General features: G+C 44.4%; 1 protein-coding gene and 1 long non-coding RNA gene across 7 annotated transcripts in view; one reads left to right on the top strand and one right to left on the bottom strand.

Annotated features, from left to right (window-relative positions):
* The window catches only part of LOC138736665 (uncharacterized), a 40,573-nt gene extending 27,888 nt beyond the window's left edge, over positions 1 to 12,685 (top strand). For all 3 annotated transcript variants that reach the window (XR_011340487.1, XR_011340482.1, XR_011340481.1), the window contains exons 2-5: positions 1,634 to 1,685; positions 8,435 to 8,581; positions 10,823 to 10,965; positions 12,484 to 12,685. This is a non-coding gene — a long non-coding RNA (uncharacterized lncRNA). The remainder of the gene's footprint in view (positions 1 to 1,633; positions 1,686 to 8,434; positions 8,582 to 10,822; positions 10,966 to 12,483) is intronic.
* The window catches only part of LOC138736627 (SH2 domain-containing protein 3C-like), a 247,523-nt gene that overhangs the window by 168,311 nt on the left and 57,962 nt on the right, over positions 1 to 21,250 (bottom strand). For 3 of the 4 annotated variants that reach the window (XM_069886454.1, XM_069886434.1, XM_069886445.1), the window contains one exon: positions 20,155 to 20,259. In XM_069886454.1, coding sequence (XP_069742555.1) covers positions 20,155 to 20,197 — 43 coding nt within the window. In that variant the 5' untranslated portion in view covers positions 20,198 to 20,259. Of the gene's footprint in view, positions 1 to 7,294; positions 7,578 to 20,154; positions 20,260 to 21,250 lie in introns of those variants that run through there. The other variant, XM_069886457.1, reaches the window with a different exon arrangement.

Genomic DNA, 21,250 nt, shown 5'->3' on the forward strand with positions numbered 1-21,250 from the left:
CCCTCACCTGGCAATACCAAAGATGGTAAGGGTAGAAGAGAAAAGAAATTTTTTTCAGTATCCAAGGGAGGCAATGGACTTTGTAGGAACCCTACCACCACTTTGGAGTTAAATGTAAATCTAAATAAGGTGGAAAGAGAGAATCAGGGGAAAGATGGGCTGTAAATATTGTAATTAAGAGGAAAATTAGGGGAATATTTTTTCATAATGTTAATGTTTAAAGTTGAATGTATATTAGAAGTAAGAATGAACATGGGGAGCTCAAGGAAAGGGAGGGAGATACAAGTGATAGATGGGTGCATGGTGGGGAAATTGGCACCAAGAGCTTGGTTATTGGTGCCCAGGGGGTAAAGATAAATTTGGAGGAGGAAAAGAAGAGGGGGGAATATATGGGTTGCTTTTCGTTTTGCTAATGAGAAAATTTAATTGATGGTACTTGCAGCTGTACAAGGGTGGGGGTAGTGGGGAGGATAAATACAGACTGTATGTAACATGAACATTAAAAAAGATTATAATGTTTGACGAGTCTATGAAAATTAAAATAAAGTATTCAAGTAAAATAAATTTTCTGTTTACTGCATATTAATGATATTCTAAAGCTGATGGAAAGTTATAATTAATGCTTAGATTCTTTCAATCCTGAAATTTGGCAGCTCAAGAATGGATTTCAGCTCCAAGCTTTGAGAAAGGAGATGTATAGATTGGGTGAGAGGCATAGATAAGGTAGAGAGCCAGCACCTTTTTCCTAGGGCAACAATGACCAATACCAGAGGACATCAGTTCAAGGTGAGTGGACGAAAGTTTAGGGGAGAGAGGTTTTTTGCATAGAGTGGTGGGGGTCTGGAATGCATTGCTAGGAGTGGTAGTGGAGGTTGATACAATATAGAATTTATAAGACTCTTAGATAAGCACATGAATGTAAGAAAATTTGAAGATTATGAGCTGTGAGGGAGGGACAGGTTAGATTGATGTGGAGCTGGTTTATATAGGTCAGTATATCATTATGGGACAAAGGGCCCTTACTGTGTTTTACTCTTCTATGTTCTATATCACTGTAATTCACTTGTGCACCTAGGAAGACCGATTATTTGTCTTGCCACAGTGTCCCAAGGTTGAGGGCTCCTTTCCAATGACTCTTTAGAAAGGAGTAGATAGTAGGCACTAAAGGATGAATCTCTCAGGCAAAAATGTTCATGTCATGTCTTCCAGTTTTTCTACTTAGTACATTGGCTAGGAAGCCCACATATCCATCATCTATGGAGTTAAGTAAATTCCCACTCTTGGCCAGAAATGGAAGAAGGAAGTGGGGAAAGTAAAATATCAGATGCAAATAATTGCTGATGTTTTTCAAAGAAAGTCAGATTAGTGAGCAATAAGCCCTGCAAAGCTGGAGTCTTCAGTACCAAGTATTGGTAGGGAATTTTTAGAAGTTATTTAATGTTACTTTTTCAACAATCCATCCCCCTGACCAGTGGCTCCTCACTTTAACTGTGTAATTTGGTTTGCAAACAGAATTATTTTACTAAGAAATGTTAAGCCTTGCATTATCCTTGAATCAAGAATGTGGAAGCTATAATTTTTAAATTGCCATTTGGTAAATCTTTTGACCCATTTTTATCATTTTTTCACTCAGAATACAAATAAGACGATTATACAAATAGGATTTTGGATTCCTACTGTGAAAGGTGAGATCTGGTATGTTTTTTATTAGCAATGTTTAAAGTGCAAAAAAGCAGTGGCAAGTGATTATTGTAAAACCCACAGAATAAGTAACATCCTTCTTTGTAGATTGAAAATCTATTGCATATTCTTGAGAGTCAATGAGAAGGGACCTGACCACATGGCATAGTAATAGAAATGTTTGAATGGGGGATTGTACTTTGCAGTTTAATAGGATGAGTTTGAAAGTATGGGGTCTGGCCAGTTTTTACATTTTGAGTGGATGTGCATCTTCCATTTTTTATTGTTGAAAAGAAACTGCACTTGAATTTACAAGTGATGGACTTCATGCATCTTCTGCATCAGGTAGCACAGAGAAGAGAGTAAGTGAGGGTGATTAAGGTTTTCATGATGGTAGCTGCCTTCTGAAAGCAGCTCCTCAGATAAATATTGATGGATAAAGAACTTGGGTGTATCTGTTATTTTCTATGGCCTCTGCAATCTTGGGCATTTAGTTTCCAAACCAGGCCATGTTGCAACAAGTCAGTACTCCTTTGGAAGTATAATACGTATTTAACAACATGCTGAATCACCTCAAACTCCTTAAAAAATAGAGGCATTGGTAGGCTTTCATGCAGTTTCCTCAGTATGCTGGTCCCAGAGAGGCCAATGCATAAATACAGCAAATACAGCATTTTAGAGTAAGATCAGTTAAGATGGAGCAAAGCAACATTATTTTACATCTGTGAGATTCATTTAGGAGTCTGATAGCACTGGGAATGAAGGGTGTTGAGAGCAAGTTTGGCACCACACAACCAGATTCTTGATCTTCATCCTATAATCTGACTCATCACCTGCTATTCAGCAAAAAAATAGTGGCATTGTCAGCATGTTTATAAATTGTGTTGGCACTAAACTTGGCTATGCACATCCACTGGTTTAGCCTGATCTATTCTAGCAGTTACACTCTCAAAAAATACCAGTAGGTTCATCAACTTATATTTTCCTTTCATAAATCCCTGTTGACTTTCTTCACTCCTGTTGATATTTTCCAAGTGTCCTGTTGACACATTTAGCATTTTTTCTCCTATTGAAATCTATCTCCCTTTCTCTCCATTTTTGAATTGTGCTCCACATAACTATTCTATAATCAATAGAATCTGTAAGATGATAACCAAACCATTCACTATTTCCAACACTGTTTTAGTCATCTCAAAGGCAGATGTATACTGTTTCAGTAATTGTCAGCCCTATTGATTACTTATTACTTCATATTTTATGAATATTAATTTCCTTTTATTTGTCCTTTTCATTAGACCCTTGTTTTGCAGAATTTTGTGGTTAATTGTGTCCTCTTTCATGACGGCTCTTCAATAAATTAATCTCGCACACATTGTTGGTTTTAAACCCAATCCTAACCAGTTACCTGATGATTGTTTGTTTAATTAATCCAACATTCTTTCTGAGCTTTTTTTCCTTCTTATAAGTGAAATATCACTCCCGCCCTTTCAGATTAAAACTGTAAAGAGTCCTGAACCAAAATATTGACTGACCATTTCTACCCATGGCTGCTGCCATTCTCAAATGCTGAATTCCTCCAGCAGTTAATTGTTTGTACTTTTTGAACTGCTTTCCAAGCAGGCTCAGATAGAACATCGCTCAATGAGTTTTCCTTAGGAACAGTCAACACTGCAAAATTTAGCTAAGGGAAAGTAGGGATAGGAGATTTTTGAGAGAGAATGAAATTAGATTTGTTCAGATATGTGGACTCCACCCAGATTATGGGAAATAACTCATTTTTGAACTAATCTGGATCCTAATCCTAACAGTTTGTTGAGGAAGTGGTAGTGTGAGTGGGTCCTATCCCATCTCCAGAAAACCACAACAAAATGGTACCTCATCACCACTAGGATGTACAGTGTGATATGGTGTTATGTAGTAAAAGTAATAGTAACTGTTGCTTTAAGAATGTTGTCACTTAAAGACCCTGACATGTGGTTTATCATTACGACATTGCTGTACGAAGTTTGCTGCTTCCGTTACGATCTGCCTGTCTCAATAAACAGATGTTTCCTTGATCCCTTCTTCTAAGTGAGTTAATTTGACATCACGCACAGTACAAGAGAAATTAAACATACTGTAGTCTAGAGGATTAATAATCCTATTCATTCTTCTTCCATCGAGCATATTCATGATCCAACATCCTTTGCCTCAATTCTTCACCTGTGCTACACTATCCTCATAATGTAGTTCTTGCAAAGCTAAATGTTTTGGTATATTACAATAAATCACCAGGCTACATTCAATAGTCAACTGAAAAAAAACATGAGTTAGGAGCAAGTAACATTGCAAATAAGAGATGTTTAAAATATGGTACTCAAAAGTGATGAACACCCTAGAGACCATGTATAAACCTCCCACAAGGTCTTTGCAAGATACCTTCTAAGTATTTGTGCCCAGTTGCCTGAAGAGACAGCTGAGTCCTACCTGGGAGCCCTACACGTGTCTGGCAGAATCCAGGGTAAATGAAAGGGAGGTCGAAAGATTGATCGGAGACGCCTACATTCGGGGTCTACGCGCGAGAGCCGTCAGGCAGAAGCTGCTAGAGGACAATATCTACTCCCTGGCCAAGACAGTGGAGGTAGTCCAAACCTTGGAGGCAGCTGCCCTACACACCGAAGCCTTCGACTCCTGGCTCCCCCAGGCCTCTGCGTGGTCAGCACAGACAGCAGCTGTGGCCCAAGACCAGACAATGGATGAACACATTGCTGTTGTGGGCGCCCATCACCCTTGTAAGTACTGTGGGTCCAGGGGTGGGTCAGATCATCGATCACGCCAAAACTGCCCAGCCAGAAATCAGTACTGTTCAAGATGTGGCAAGAAAGGCCATTTTGCCAAAGTATGCCTTTGAAAGCCTGCTGGTAGCTCAGCAGCCCTCTATGACCAGCCCCCCTCCTTCCCGGTCCCCGCCACGTGTGATTGCCAGGTGACGCCATTGCCCCCACAGCTACTTCCAGCCTCCCCAACTTCGGCAGCCCTACTTCCAACCTTGCCGACAATGATCACCATGTGCACGCCCTGTGCCCACCAGCCCTCGCCCTCGCCAGCACCACCTTGCTAAGACGCCAATTCTGTGCACTACAATGACATCATTTCCGGTTCACGGAGTGAAGTCACTTCTGCTGCCCGTGGCGACATTACCAGCACCGACAGCTGACGATGTGATGTCACTTCCCTGGCGCAACCAGCACCGTCAGGGAGGAAGGCTAGCCATGCCGCCACCACGCACCCCCATGAGGTGCTGCCATCTTGGGCTGGTCAAGCACAGCCGCCGCCACCACCCGGGCCCTCCTAGGCCTACAACAGTGATGACGTGGTCAACACGGGTGCTGACCAGGCCACCCTAGCGATGCACCCCACACCTCCAGACGCTGCTGATTGCCACCCACCATACCCCATGCCTACGGAGAGTACCACCAGTCAACACTCACCTCTCACGATGCCTGCAGAGGATACCACTGGCCGCAACTCACCTCCGCTATAGGGGAACGATGACTCGAACCCCGAGATGGTCCTAGCAGCTACCACTCTGACCAGGGACATCCTTCACAGCCTCGGGCACTCCATGATGGACGTCAAAATCAATGGGCTGGAAATCAGTGATGGGAACATCTCTCCCAGCATGGCTCACATCCCCGGGACCGGTGCTCCTGCGTAGACACATGCAGGCACACAAGACAGAACCCCTGGTCGACCTGTCTCAACCAGGGACCTGGCACCAGCAGGAACACCCACCACAGCACAACAGCATCCTGCATCCCAGGACCACGCGAGCCTGACACTCTCCCCCGACCCCAAACAACTATGGGACACCCAAGACCTCACTGGGCACCCAGAACTCACTCCAACCGTTGGGAATGAACCCGTCCCCCCACCCATCCAATGTATCACACCTCAACCCTGGCGCCCCCCCCCCCCCGGCCATCACGCCAGCCGCTCTGGCCCCTGCCCCCACTTACCCTCACCGACCAGTGAGCAGGAGCCAATCCTGTGACAACTGCTGGACCGTCTAAACTTGTAAATAATGTATGTATGTTTTGGAGCTCTGATAGATCATGGACTGCAACCTCCCCCCCCCCCCCCCCCCTCCCAACCCGGGACAATTTTAAAGAAGGTGGTGAATGTGGTGATACACCACTAGCCTACTGCAGGGGACAACCTGTGTACCTGCAGAAGAGCACTGGAGGACAAGACAACACCTGGCCAGCTGTCAATCAGCCGACCTGAACGGACCAAGCCCCACTCAGTCGGCTGCCAATCACCCTCTGGGATATAAGCTACATCCGGCCCTTCAAAGCCAGTTTCAGAGCTTGCATCAGCATTCTCACAGCCAGCTCTGTGGAAATTTATGTTGAATAAAGCCTGTAGAACAGACTTCATGTTTTGAGTGTTTGCTTCTGTTCGATAGTGGACCATAATGGGTCATTTGATGGGTCTGTACTGGCTGGAGTTTAGAAGGATCATGGAATGTCATTTTGAAACCTACCAAATATTGAATGGGCTGGATGTGGAGAAGATGGTTCCAGTAGTGGGAGAGTCTTGGACCAGAAAGCACAGCCTGAAAATAAAAGGACATCCCTCTAGAACAGAGATGAGGATACATTTCAGCTAGAGAGTGGTAAGTCTATGAAATTTATTGCTTCAGAGGGCTGTAGGAAGTGGAGATTTAAGTCGAGATTGAGAGGCTCTTGATTAGTAAGAGTTTCAAAGGTCACAGAAAGAATACAGAAAAATGGTCAGACCAATGCTTTAAATGTGGCATTGTGCACACAACTTGGACGTGTTCTAAATGAGACCCTTCTGGGTGGAACTAGACCAAGATTTAGAAAATATTATAGATACAGAATTCCCACAGGACCCAGAGTTGTTTCTTTTGGGAAACATAACAAACAGACAAACAGACAATGAATCTGTCTGAATTTCAAATCCAATTTGTAAAGATCGCATTGGCAGTGGCCAGGAAGTGGATAGTGGCTACCTGGAAATTTAACTCCTGTCTCAGCATTACTCGTTGGAACATAGAAATGCAAAGCTGTGTTCCCCTGGAGAAAATTACTTACAACTTAAGAAAAAAGTATAACACTTTTAAAAAATTTGACAACCATACTTAAATTCCATAGGAGCATGATCACAATGTGGACCATTGTGCCTCGCTGCCCTACCTTCCCCGTCAATTCCTCAACCGGTGGTGGCGGGTGGGGGGGGGGGGGGGGGGTAGGGAGCCATTCCCATCCCAACCAGGAAAAGTCAAGAGAAGAAAACAGCCTGAGCACAAATCCATTAACCCTGATGCCTTTGTTATGAGTGTCTTGAATGTTGTGTGTAATTGTGGTTGTGGTTGGTTATGTGTTACGTGTTAAATATTGAGGGTGGGGGGTGGGGAGTGAGGGAGATGAAAGGAGCTTGAACTTTGCAGAAAACTTTGTATAAAACCAATAATTGTAAACTGTAGTCAATACTGATAGTATTAACATTGACACTGATAATGTGGATAATTGAGTTTAAATTTGGAAAATTATAAATAAAATATTCAAAAAAATGCAGAAAAATGGGGTTAAGAGGAAGAATACATCACCCATAATTAAAATGGCTGACCAGTCTCCATGGGCTGAATGGCCTAATTCTGTTTCTTCATCTTACAGTCTTAAGTAGCGGACAAAATGTTAAAGGACTTTAAATTGAGTTTTCATCTTTGGACGGGGTATCAACAATGATAATTCCATCCTCAAGGGCACAGTGTCCAACATCAGCAACCAAAAAAGTAAACAGTCCCCACTGATGTCATATCACCCGAGGTAAAATCTGTTCCACGAAGAAGTAGTTCTCAACAAGTTCATTCAAAGTGAGTCACATTGGACCTAGAAACGTGAGAAGAGTTAGTTTCATGAGCAGTCCAGCTAGTTAGTCATCTCTAACATACATACATCAATAGAAAGTAGAACACCAAAAGCACATTACAGTGTGTAGTATTACAGTGAAAAGATCAATTTGTACATAGCAAAGGGAGCATGGAGTCAATATTGTGAGGATCATTCAGGAGCCTGATAGCTACAGGGAAGAAACTGTCTTTGAACGTGTTTGTATGGGAGAAGCACATCTCACCAGGTGGAATAAGTATTTAAGCATTTAGCTGCCTTTCTGAGATGTGGGATGTGTAGCTGGAGTTGATATAAGTGAGGGAGGTTTGTGTGATGTTCTGAACTGCATTCACCATTTTTGAAGCTCAAAACATGCTGCTCCAATGACAGGTTGTGCAGGAAGTTTCAGCTTTTTAGCACAACTTTGGTACTAGTACACAATTTCCTCATGATTACATGCAGACAGCCAGATAAATATAATTCATACATTTGCATTGAAACAGAATTCCCTTATGACCTTGCCCTGAACTGGTCTACAACCTTCCTGTCGGGCACAATACCATTTTAACAGGATACCTGGATAAGGATGAGGTTAGAAACATGGTTAACTCGTCACTCACAGCCTACTACCCTGTCTTGTTCACTCCAATTACTACCACATCAGTCCAGATAGTTTAATGCAGCATCAAGTGGAGAATGGACGTGGTACCTATTTGAACTGTTTGCCTCCTTGGTGGATTTAAAAGCCCTTGCTCTTGCCATTCTGCATATTCTCTCTTTAAACAATGATGTTGCATGGCGCACTGTTTGTGAGCAGATGGCAAGGCTCCGATAAAAGTTTCTGTGTTTCATTACAGCACTTGGCAAGCCTGTGAAGGACAGCATCCTGTGGCTAAACTTAATCATGAACACGTGAACATCTAAATGCTACAGAAACAAAGAATAGAGGAATTGGAAAGAATGAGCTCTTTCCATTGGAAGCTTTACTTTATCCTATGCTCCAGGTCTATGCAGCTTCTTTTGTTCTCTGCTTTATTAGCCTAAGGAATGTATCCTCTCAAACTAAGGGCGTTGCTGAAAATCAGACTATTTCTCATAGGGATTCCTTTTTCTACAGTAACCCACCTTGTAAGACACTACGTCACATAGAGAGAACAATTATAATTAAATGGTAATTAAATGAGGCGGTACGGTTGATCAGCGCAACATCTTTACAGCGTCAGCTTTTGTGACCAGGATTCGAATCCTGCACCGTCTGTAAGGAGTTTGTGCATTCTCTCCATGTCTGTGTGGTTTTCCCCAGGGGCTCTGGATTCCTCCCTTCATTCGAAACATATCGGGGGTGTAGGTTAATGGGGTGTAAATTGGGCAGCACAGAATCGTGGGCCAAAAAACTGTAAGCTCTCTATTCTTTCACTACATGCCTCCCAAACTCTCTCTTTGTAATTAGGTCTGTGGGTAGAAATTTATCCTTCTTCCAAAGTTTTATTCTATTCCAAAGAAACTGTGATAGAATTTCACAAGAGCTGGTTCTCTTCCAGTATCCTGATACTCTCCTCCAGTGGCTGTGAGAGGTGTTGCAGCAAATGTTGGCCAGCTATAAAGGAATGGAGTGACACAGTTAGCGTAGCGGTTATCGCAGCGCTATTACAGCGCCAGCAACCTGGGTTCGAATCCGGTGCTGTCTTCAAGGAGTTTGTATGTTCTCCCCGTGTCTGTGTGGGTTTCCTCTGGGTGCTCCAATTTTTATTCCACCCTTCAAAACATATGGGATTTATAGGTTAATTGGTGTATGTGAGTTGTACAACTATTGGGCTGGAAGAACCTGTTTCTGTAATATTTTGTCTACATTTAGTACACACTGATGTCCACTTTCCAGCAGGGAATCATTGCTGGGTGTTCAAAAAGGGAATCCTCTTGTCTGCCCTGGGGTGCAGAAGCTATTTATCACAGGGAGGCCATTCATCCTATTGGGGAACAAATCCATTATTTCCACCAAGCATTGGTTTGTGTAATATATTCTCCCTCTCATAAACCCAGCAACGCCCTTTAAATCGTTTTGACATTGCTTTGAGTATAACTGGCCAACTAACTATTTGTACACAGGATCTCATTTGTGTGACTCAGCACATCATTAACCAGATATAGGTTGGCTGGTTTGTGACATGTTCAAATTCCCAGTGCTGGTTTGATAACATATGGCCTTTTTATGGAGCGACGCTGCTTTGCAGCTGAATCTTCTTCTTTGGCTTGGCTTCGCGGACGAAGATTTATGGAGGGGGTAAAAAGTCCACGTCAGCTGCAGGCTCGTTTGTGGCTGACCAGTCCGATGCGGGACAGGCAGACACGATTGCAGCGGTTGCAAGGGAAAATTGGTTGGTTGGGGTTGGGTGTTGGGTTTTTCCTCCTTTGCCTTTTGTCAGTGAGGTGGGCTCACTGCAGCTGAATAAGGTAAAGTAAAAAGGCGGACTTATCTTTTATGGAGAAGGCCTATAATGCTGCTCCAGTAATGCTTTTTTGGAGAGTGGCATTGGAGGCTATCCTCCAGAGCTGAGGGAGATGGGGCGAGTGATGCAGTTGCGCCGCCCATCACCATGAGATCAAACATATTCTCCAAGCAACGGTCATCTTCATTACCCATAATCCCCCACACAATTGGAACTACTCCGGGAAACACAGAGCGGTTCCAGCTGCATGGGGGATTGTGGGTAATGAAGACATCCATTGATCCAGCATTAAAACAAAAAGAGGCTCACTCCACCAGGCTTCACCGCACCCTTGCCTGCCTCCTTCCAGCCCGGCTTGGTGAAGGAGCGAGGGGCAGAGGGGGAAAGGAAAGAGGAAATTTCTGGGGGGCAGGAGGGAGCCTTAACCCCAGTATCAATCACCATGGAAGCCTTGACACTGGGTCTTGGGTCATGGGCTGACGACGTCATTGCGACGTCATCAGCCTGGCCCTAAGCAACCATTTCAATAGCATTGGCTTTATGAAGCGAGGCTAAGTGACTCATTTGACCCCTGGAACTACCCCCTGGACAGATCGGAGACCACATCCAGCATCCACCATCGGTCTTTTTATAAAGGTAGGTGCAGCTATTTGCTTTTTTTACCACTATAAAAAGGCCTATAGTGTAGGATCCAAGGTTTACTATTTAAACATACAGCACGTAACAGGCTCTTTCAGTACATAAGCCCATGACCCCCAAATACACCAATTAACCTATAATTTCCAAATATTTTTGAAGGGAGGGAGGAAACCAGAGCAACCGGAGGAAATGCAAGTGAAGAACATACAAAGTCCCTACAGACAGAGCCAGATTCGAAATCAGGACTCAGCTGATTAACCCTTGTGTTAATCACTAAACTAACTGTGCTACCCTGGGCCAAGGTAAGGTTAGAAGGGTGGAAGAGATTCAAAATATAAACCATTTTTACTTATTGTTTAATAATACAATGAAGAATAAAACAAAACTCAGAAAGGAAGCAGAGCAAATGTTTTTTGGGAATATCTAAACTAGAGTAAAACTGCATTGTTAGAGTTGTGCAATACACAAAAGTATTGGAAAAACTCAGCAGGTCATGCAGCATCCACTGAAAATGATAGGCAATCAATGTTTCAAGCCTGGGCCCTTTGTCAGGAATGTGGATGTGATAGTACAGATTCTATCACCAATGTGTATATGTACATATGTACAGATTGTAGTGTAGTGTAGGATGACTGTGATTGGCTAAGAGTGTAGCCAGACCTACTGGCAGGTCTTAAAGGATTGCTCCTAGCCAGACCAGGTCATTCTGGACTGGTCAACCAACTTGTGATATGCTCCAGTCTTTTAGTTAATAAAAGCCTTGGTTTGGATCAACAAGTCTTTGGTTCTTTTGACGCACATTACAGTGGAAAAACAGGAAATGTGTGACTAAAAATGTGGAAGAGTGGGGGAAGAGGTCAGGAGAGGAGGGAGGAAGAGGTGGAGTACAAGCTAACAGATAAAAGATAATAGGTGGATATAGGTGGAAGGGAAGGGGAGAAAAAGTTTGAAAACCACTGTTTTAATTGTACCTAATTGACTCGTTATGTGCAGGGTTTCATAACTCCAAAGGAAATCAGCCAATTACAATTTTTCTCAAGTAAAATATTTCAGTAACAATAGGGTCTAGAGCAGTGATTCTCAACCTTCCCTTCCCACTCACAAACCACCTTAAGCAACCCCTTACTAATCACAGAGAACATAGCATAGGGATTACTTAAAGTGGTATGTGAGTGAAAAGAAAAAGGTTGAGAACCACCGCTCTAAGGAGAGCAGAGGACTAAGAAGGGTAGCTGTCAGTTAGGAGAAGGAAGGGAAAGGAAGAGGAAAGAAGAAGCAAGGAAGGGTAGGGAAAGAGATTAAAGGAAATTTGAGGAGCTGGTATTGATTGTTAGAGCCTGAAGCGACGGAATACAAGATATTGTTCCTCCAATTTGTACATAGCCTTGATTTGGCAGCATGTGAGGCCATGGACAGACATATCAGTGTGGCAAAGGTGTGTGACCAATGAAATGATCTCCCAGTTTGCATCCAGTCTCCCAAGTCTAAAGGAGGCTGCATCGGGAGTACTGGATGCAGTAAATGACCCATACAGATTCACAAGTGGTGTTGCTTCACTTGGAAGGACTGTCTGAGCCCCACAAAATGGTAAGGGAGTAAATGTCAGTGCAAGTGTGGTATTTGTTGCAGTCACAGGGCTAGGTACAAAAAAGGACAATTGGTATAAAGGGGTGAATGGATGAAGAAGTCTAAGAAGGAGTGATCCCTACAGAAACTGGAAAGAGGGGGGAGATGTGTGAGATGGTGGGATCCCCTGGTAGGAGGTAAGACTGGAATAGGTGAGTGGAGTGGTGAAATCGAAATGATTAATCTGTTGCCAGCAGTTGGAAATGAAATGATCCAGAGTGGGCAGGAAGCCAGAACGAGGTGTCCAAGAAGAGGACAAAGGCTAAATGCAGGAGAAGGGATCTTCAGTGGAGGATGGACAATCCTTGTTAAAGAAGTACGCTCAGAAACGAAGACAGCACAAGAATTTTGCGTCGTGGGATGCGTGGAAGCTCAGTGAGATATGGGCAAAAGGAGATGTAGGTAAGACCTCTATCCTTTTGAGTAAATTCTCTTGAAGCCCTACAGGAATATAGGGGTAATTATAGAGGTTTTGACATCATTGCTGCTTGAATTGGACTACCAATAGTATCCTACCTGGCCATAGTTGTGCGTGGAATCTTACTGTGTCTTCACTTGTCATCAGAATGGGGTTTACAAGTAACCCAGTAGATGTAAAACAATAATAATTTGATACTATGTAAGTACAAAATTGTTCTGTTCTTGTTGAGGAGGTGGAGAACTGAATACAAACCACAGGGCAGGAAAGGTATGTAGCATCAGTTCTCTTCTATCATTATCAATTTCAGTTTGGCACATTTTCTACTCAAACCACCATGCATAAGTTACAATTTCATATCTTAATTAAATAAGCCCCCTGTTTTAAATATCAGCTATCTCTTGCTTAGTTTCACAGCACTTCAACTCACACTCCTGTACACCTTCACTTCCCCATCACTTGTTTCCAGGTGTCTGATCCAGTAGCAGGGACAGGGAATGTTACAGCACAGTCAAGGGTGGTTCAGTTAGTGTAGTGCTTAGTGCAACACTTTTATAGTGCCAGCTACCTGGGTTCAAATCCAGGGCTGTTTTCAAGGAGTTTGTACATTCTCCCCATGTCTGCATGGGTTTCTTCTGGGTGTTCTGCTTTTCCTCCCACCATTCAAATCATACGGGGGTTGTAGGTTAATTGGGGTATTTGGGCGGCACAGGTTCATGGACTGGAACAACCTGTTAACATACTGTATGCCTGAATTATTAAAAAATTCTAGATCCCCTCAGCCCATGATGTTGTGCTGACCTATATAAACCTACTTAACAATCTAAATCTTCTCTACCTCACATCCATAACCTTCTATTTTTCTTGCATCCATGTGCTTGTTTTAGAGTCTTTTAAATGTCTCTATTGTACCTTCCTCACACACCACCTATGTTAATGCATTACAGACACCCACTAAACTCTGTGTAAAAACCTAACCCTTGACATCACCCCTAAACTCTTCTCCCCTGACCTTATGCAGATACCCTCTGGTATTTGCTACTGTAACCCTGGGAAAAAGGTGCTAGCTGTCCACCTCTATTAAGTCACTTCTCATCCTTCTTCACTCCAAAGAGAAAAATCCATTCTCTGCTAACCTTGCCTCATTAGGCATGTTCTCCAAACCAGGCATCATCCTAGTAATCTCCTTTCTGTCATGATGTGACCTGAAATGAACACAATATTTCAAGTGTGGTCTAACTAGAGTTTTATAGAATTGCAACATTACCTCATGGCTCTTGAACTTAATCCCCTGACTAATGAAGGCCATCATATGGCTATTGCAGAGGTGTCTGATGTTTCCCCCCCTCCATACGAAAATGCACTCACAGGTCTCTAGATTTTTGGGGATGTAGGACTTGGCCTGACCATGCGGCAGAGACTGCAGAGGGGCTAGAGTACCCAGTCTTTCTCTCAGCCTTGTCAATGAGATCATTGGGACCTCTGCGTCCTTGGCGGTGGCCAAGCTCTCCCCTGGTTTCACCAAAGGCGTGTCGTACACCATATCGACTGCTGAGGCATTGAAATCTTCTTTTGGTGTGGTGTGGATCCCCAGGAGGACTCAGGGTAGCTCATCCACCCAGTTCGATCCCTTGAGCCGAGCCATCAAGGCTGCTCTACCAACTTGTTGGCCTGAGGGTGATACGCCATGGTGTGGTGAAGCTGGGTTCCCAGCAAGTTGGTCAGTGCTGCCCAGAGACCCAAAGTGATCTGTGTACCTCTATGAGAAGCCACATGCTCTGGGACTCCAAATCCAGACCCCCAGGTGGTAATCAGTGCTCTGGCGCAGGTCTCAGTGTCAGCCAGCAGGACCACTTCCAGCCACCTCGTGGAGTGGTCAATCATGGCGAGAAGGTATCTCACCCTGCAGGAGACCGCTAGTGGCCTTACTATGTCAATGTGGGTGTGGCTGAAGCTACCTCGCATGGCTTGAAAGTCTGGGGTGTGCCTTGATGTGTTTGCACTTTTGACGTCTGGCAGAGCGTGCAGCTCTTGGCCCACTAACTGACCTGTTTCCTGAGTCTATGCCAGATGAGCCTACTGGCTACCATTTTGACAGTAGTTCTGATGGCTGGGTATCCCAGATTGTGCACCACTTTGAAGATCTGCCATCTCCATGCTGCCGGAACGACGGGGCAGGGTTTGTCTGTGGAGACATCGCAGATGAACATCTGCTTACCAGGGCCGATGGCCATGTCCTCCAGCTTGAGCCCAGAAAATGCCATCCTGTATGCTGGGATCTTAGGGTCTTCCTGCTATGCCTTGACTAGGGCTGTATAGTCCATTCCCTGGGACAGGGCCTGGATGGACTCGATTGCAGAGCACGACAGTGCATCAGCCACCACTTAGGTTTTCCCCACAATGTGCTGTATGCCCGTGGTGAACTCAGACACATATGAGAGGTATCGCTGCTACCTGGCCGACACAGGTCTGACACTTTATGGAAGGCAAAGGTTAATGGTTTATGGTCCTTGAAGACCCTAAATTGTCTACCTTCCAAAAACTACATGAAGTGCCTGACTGCCAGGTACAGTGCCAGTAGTTCATGGACAAAGACACTGTATTTGAATTCGGGTGGCCGGAGGTGTCTGTTAAAAAAGGCCAGGGGCCACCATTGCCCTTCTTTAAATTGCTCCAGTACGCCTCTTACCACTGTGCTGAAGGCATCTACTAAGAGAGTGGTTGGTGGCTCTGGCCTGGTGGGTACCAGAAGGGTGGCATTGGCCAGTTTGTCCTTAGCGTTCTGGAACACCTTCAAAGCCTTATTGTCCCAGGTAATGTCTTTATTTTTCCTCCACCTTGAGTGCAAACAGGGGGCATATGATGCAGGTCACTGCTAATATGAAACAGTGATAAAAATTAATCATACCGGTGAATTCTTGCAGCTACTTCACTGTATGGGGCTTGGCGAAGTGCTGAACAGCCTCTATGTTTTCAGGCAGGGGCTTCACTCTGTGCCTGTTGATTTGGTCCCCAGGTAATTGATCATTTCCAGTCCGAATTGACACTTAGCAGGGTTTATAGTTAGTCTGAATTCCTTTAGCTAGGTGCACAGTTGTCTTAGATGGGCCGTGTGCTCTGTGTGATTGCAGCTGGTGATGAGAATATCGTCCAAATAGATGAATGCAAATGTGAGATCCTGGCAACAGAATTCATCAGCCTCTGGAAGGGCTGGGCTGCATTTTTAAGTCCAAAGGGCATTCTCAGGAACTTGAAAAGTCCAAAAGGGGTAATGATGACTGTTTTAAGGATGTCATTGGGATGGACTGAAATCTGGTGATAGCCCCTAATGAGATCGACTTTTGAAAATACCCATGGCCTTTGTAAGTTAGCAGTAAAGTCTTGGATATGGGGCACAGGGTGTATGTCCAGTGTGGTGGCCTCATTGAGGTGATAATAGTCACCACATGGCTTCCCCCCCCCCTGCTTCCTTTGGTACCATGTGCAGAGGGGGGGAGGCCCAGGGACTGTCAGAGTGCAGCACTATCCATAGGTCTTACATTTTTTAAAACTCCTCCTTGGTGAGAGTGAGCTTCTCGGGGGGGGGGGGGGGGGGGAGGGGGGAGAGGGGGAAGAAGGCCCCGGCGTGGACCGGGGGCCCATGGTGAAAATGTGGTGCCTTACCCCATACTTTGGTTTGGCTGAGGAAAACTGTGGCATCATAATTGAAGGGAACTCCGCCAGGATCCACATGAATGCATTGTCAGAGAAAGTAATGGAGTCGAGGTGGGGTCAGGTAACTTGTCTTCCCTCAGGGGCATTATTTGAAAACTCCTGGCATGCACCAAACTCTGCCCTTTAAGGTCCACCAGCAGGCAGTGGGCTTGCAGGAAGTCTGCTTCCAGGAGTGGTTGCATCACTGCCACAATCGTGAATGTCCACATGAACTGATTGCTGCCAAAAGGAGAGGGATGGTGCAGGTGCCAAAACTTTTTATGGTGGTGCTGTTAGCTGCCCTCAGTGCCTGGCCCAGCTTGCTGTTCTGGGTGTCATACTCCAAGGGTGGGGGGGGTGGGGAAGGATGCTTATTTCAGCACCAGTGTCAATAAGGAAGCACCTTCCAGACAAAGAGTCCCACACGTGGAGGAGGCTGTCACATTGGCCAACCACTGAAGCCATTAACGACCATTGGCTATGGCGTTTCCATGAAATATGCAGGGTGGGTGGCATTGACGGGTCCCCACACCTCATCGTTGATGATAGTAGGGGGGTACACTTGCCTTTCCGCTTGCTGTGGCCTTGCTGCTGGTTGTGTGCAGGGCCTAGCAACCTGCTCCACTGAAGCGCCACTTTCCTTTTTCACTCACCATAGCACATCCACCCAGGCTTCAACTTTCCTGGGGTCGTTGATGTCCTCAGGCAGCTGTTCCAGGAAAATCTGCTCTAAGAGCAGACAAGGCCTGTGTCCCTCAACAAGGGCGAGCATCTCGCTCATGAGGTTGGATGGGGACCTGTCCCCCAGTCCGTCCATATACAACAATCGGGTGGCTCACTCACACCGTGAGAGTCCGAAGATGCCCTTGAGGGCATCATTCCAGAGGCTGCCACAGGAAATCAACCACCCTTACTGCCATGCCTTGGTCGAGCAAGCTCACCATGTAGTAGTAACGTGTGGCATCGGCAGTGATCTGTTGGAGGTGAAACCACATGTGTGGCTGAGAAACCCAGAATGTTTGCAGCTTCAATGAAACCACATGAAGAGCTGCCTGGTCTGTCATCTTTAGGTCCAAATGGCAGATGGACCTGTCGAGGTCATCAATGTAGCATGGGCACTACCACAAAGTATGGGAAGAATGACACACACCCAAGAAGTCAAAGACTGGTTTGTTGCACTAGAAACTTGGCTTATATTCTCTCCCGGCACTGATAACAGGAAAAACATCATGGCAGTGCAGGTCTCAGATTGGTCAGCGCTTCCGCCGTAGCTTCCTGCTTTGCGGGTTGTTACCTGTTACGAAAGTCATTGGCCCCCGTAGGGTTTGCGTGGTCACCGTATTCATCGGCCATCTTGCATCGTGGTTTGCATCGTGGTTAGCGGGCCACTACAATCCTCCAATTGAAGTGTGAAGTGGTTTGGCAGTGCACGCGTGGGAGTGGGAGTGGGGCACAGAATTAAAATGTTTGGCCACTGGGAGATCTCTGTCATTGATGTGAACAGAGTGAAGGTGCTCAACGAAATGATCTCACAGTCTGTTTCCAGTCTCTCTGATGTAGAGAAGGTTACCGCAGGAGCACCAGATGCAACAGATAACTCCTGCAGGTTCACTAGTGAAATGTTTCTTCTCTTGGAAGAAGTATTTAGGGCCCTAAATGGTGGTGAGGGAGGAGGTGTGGCGCAAGTGTGGCACTTCCTGAGGCTGCAGGGGAAGGTGCCAAGTGGGAAGGGATGAATGGACGAGAAAGTCATGGAGGGAGTGGTCCCTATGGAAGGGGGAGAGGGGAAGATGTTTCTTGTGGTATTATCATGTTGTAGGTGATGGCAATTCCAGAGTATATGCGTTGGATGTGGAGGCTGGTGGGGTGGTAGGTGAGAAGAAGGGAAATCCTGATTTTGTTGTGTCTAGGAGCAGCGTAGGCCAGGGCAGATGAACGGAAAGTGGAGGAGATGGTGGTAAAGGGGAAACCTCATTTGTGGAAGAAGAATATCTCAGATGATCTGGACTGCAAGACCTCATCTTGAGAGCAGATACAACAGAGACAGAGGAATTGATAGGAAGGAATACAATCCTTGCAGGGAACTGGATGTGAAGTAAAGTCGAGGTAGTTGTGGGAATTGGTAAGTTGGCAAAAAAATGTCTGTCGGTAGCTTATCTCCTGAGATGGAGACAGAAATTTCAAGGAAGGGGAGAGTGCCACCAGAGATGGAGCAAATGAATTTGAAATTGGGGTGAAGTTTAGCAGCAAAGTGAATAAAATTGATGAGCTCATCATGGGTACATGAGGCAGCACCAAAGTAGTTAACAATGTAGCAGAGGAATAGTTGAAGAGCCTTGCCTGTGTAGGTTGCAACATGGATTGCCCCACAAAGCCCACAAGAAAGGAGGCATAGCTGAGACCCACACGGGTATCCATGGCTACTCATATGATTTGGAGAAACTGAAATAATCCAAAGGAGAAGTTATTGGGGGTGAAGACAAGCCATATTGGACACCTGAGAGTTCTGTAGAACAGAGATATATAGGGGTTGAGGTGCATAGTTCCCGAGTAACTCAGGTAGAGAAGGCAATGAAGAAAGCATTTGGCACGCTTGCCTTCATTGGGCAGGGTATTCATTGAGAAGTTAGGATCTCATTATTTACCTGTACAAAGCATTGGTGAAGTCACACTTAGAATATTTTGAGCAGTTTTGGTCACTCAGTATATAAAGGATATCGATAGGAAGGGGTGCAGAGAAGATTCACTAGCGTGTTGCTGGGACCAGAGAGACTGAGTTACAGGGACAGGTTAGACATGCTGGGTCTTTATTTCCTGGAGAGTGGGAGGTAGAGGAATTATCTTATAGAGTTTTCCAAAATCATGAGGGACATGAATACAATGAATGTCACAATCATTTCCCCAGGATAGATGATTCGAGAACTAGAGGGCATAAGTTTAAGCTGAAAGGGGATGGATTTAAGCAGGACCTCAGGCACATGTTTTTCATTCAGGAGGTAGTCCATATCTAGAATGAGCTGCCAGAGGAAAACGTGGAAGCAGATATAATTTTAACATTCAAATCATATTTGACTAGATATATATAGATAAGAAAAGCTTAGAAGATGGACCAAAGGAAGGCAATTTGGATGAGCCCAGAATAGCAACTTGGAAAAGGATCTTCAGTCCATTAATCCATGCTGTATGTCTCTGAGTGGAAATTGGAGTAAAAATAAAATTTGCTGGAGTAATTTCATAGGCAATATATTGATTGTTGCCAGAAATGGCAGCATTTCTGCTTTGCACCCTTTGTTTAGATCTGAAACAGTTCTTTTTCTCCTCATGATGCTTCTCAACCCACTGAGTGTTTTGAGCAGATAATTCTTTGTTCCAGATTTCAGCATCTGCAGTCTCTTGTGTCTCAGCTTCATGGCACTGTCTTCAGTGCCCCAGTGATGCTTCATTTTTCAGCCATCCTTAGTGAAGCATTAGAGCCACCTATAATCCTAATGAATATATGAATGAGGATTTTACTCCCATTTTAGATCCCCTTCAGTAAATTGCCCTCCCAAATTGAAGCAAGCACAATGCAAGCAGCAAGCAGCCATCACTAACAAAGGATGTAGAAAGGAAATTTTAAGTTGATGTTGACCCATAACCAATTTTCCCCTCAGGCCTACCTATGTCAATAATTTCAACCTCATCAGAATTGAATGCTATTTAAAAATATGAAATCCTCCGTCATCTTGACCCCCACTCCCATTTGTTTGCTTACCTCTACATTTGTCACGTCTTGGATAAATTTGGATGCTGGACATATTTGAGGGATGTTTGATGATTCTCAGTGACTAAAACTTCAGAAATTGGTAGCATAGGTTGTCTGCAAAGGGAACAAAGTGAAAAAGTTTGCATTATATTCTTATAATATATCAGTATAACTATTCCCAACCCAATACTGGCACAGTATTGTTACAGTGAAAAGTGCCCGTGCACTACTAGAATGTAGTATCATGGAAATTTATAAAAGTAATATGCCTATTAAGCGCTTGGTAAAATACATGAAAAATAATGTACTGCAGTGGTTTTCAAACTTTTTAACTTACTAATCACATAGCACCTATGGCATAGGGATTATTTAAGGTAGTATGTGAGTGTGGCGAGAAAAGGTTGAGAACTACTGCTCTAGACCCAATTGTTACTGAAATATTTTGTTTGAGAAAAATTGTCATTGGCCGATTTCCTTTGGAGTTATGAAACCGTGCACATAACGAGTCAATTAGGTACAATTAAAACAGTGGTTTTCAAACTTTTTCTTTCCACTCACATACCATCTTAAGTAACCCTTACTAATCACAGAACATCGATGGCATAGGGAATATTTAAAGTGGAATGTGAGTGGAAAGAAAAAGGTTGAGATCCACTGGAACTATACAGGTCTCCTGTAGTATGTTATCATTATAATTTAAAATCATTCCTCTTTCTTCCATAGGCTTTCTCGAGAGAATCACATGTCCTCGTTCTCTAGTAAACTACAGGAACAATCTTAGACCATTTGTCGGCTGACTTGGCCCCAGGTTGTTAGTTAAACAAGAAAGCTTGGAGCACTGTGATTGTCACAAACACATGGAAATGCTGGAGGAACTTGGCAGGTCCTGCAGTGTACATAGGAGATAAAGATATATTACTGATGTTTCAGGCCTGAGCCCTTCTTCAAGGTATAAGTAAAAAGCAAGCAGGCACCTGAATTAAAAGGCTGGGAAAAGGAAAGAAAAGGCAGGGGGAGGAGCACAAGCCAACAGACAAAATGTACTAATTAGATTTGGATAGGAGGACAGGTGAGAGGAGAGGTGAGAATTGATAGGGGGAGGAGA

The sequence above is a fragment of the Narcine bancroftii genome, chromosome 1 (genome assembly GCF_036971445.1).
Source record: "Narcine bancroftii isolate sNarBan1 chromosome 1, sNarBan1.hap1, whole genome shotgun sequence".
Lineage (NCBI taxonomy): Eukaryota > Metazoa > Chordata > Chondrichthyes > Torpediniformes > Narcinidae > Narcine > Narcine bancroftii.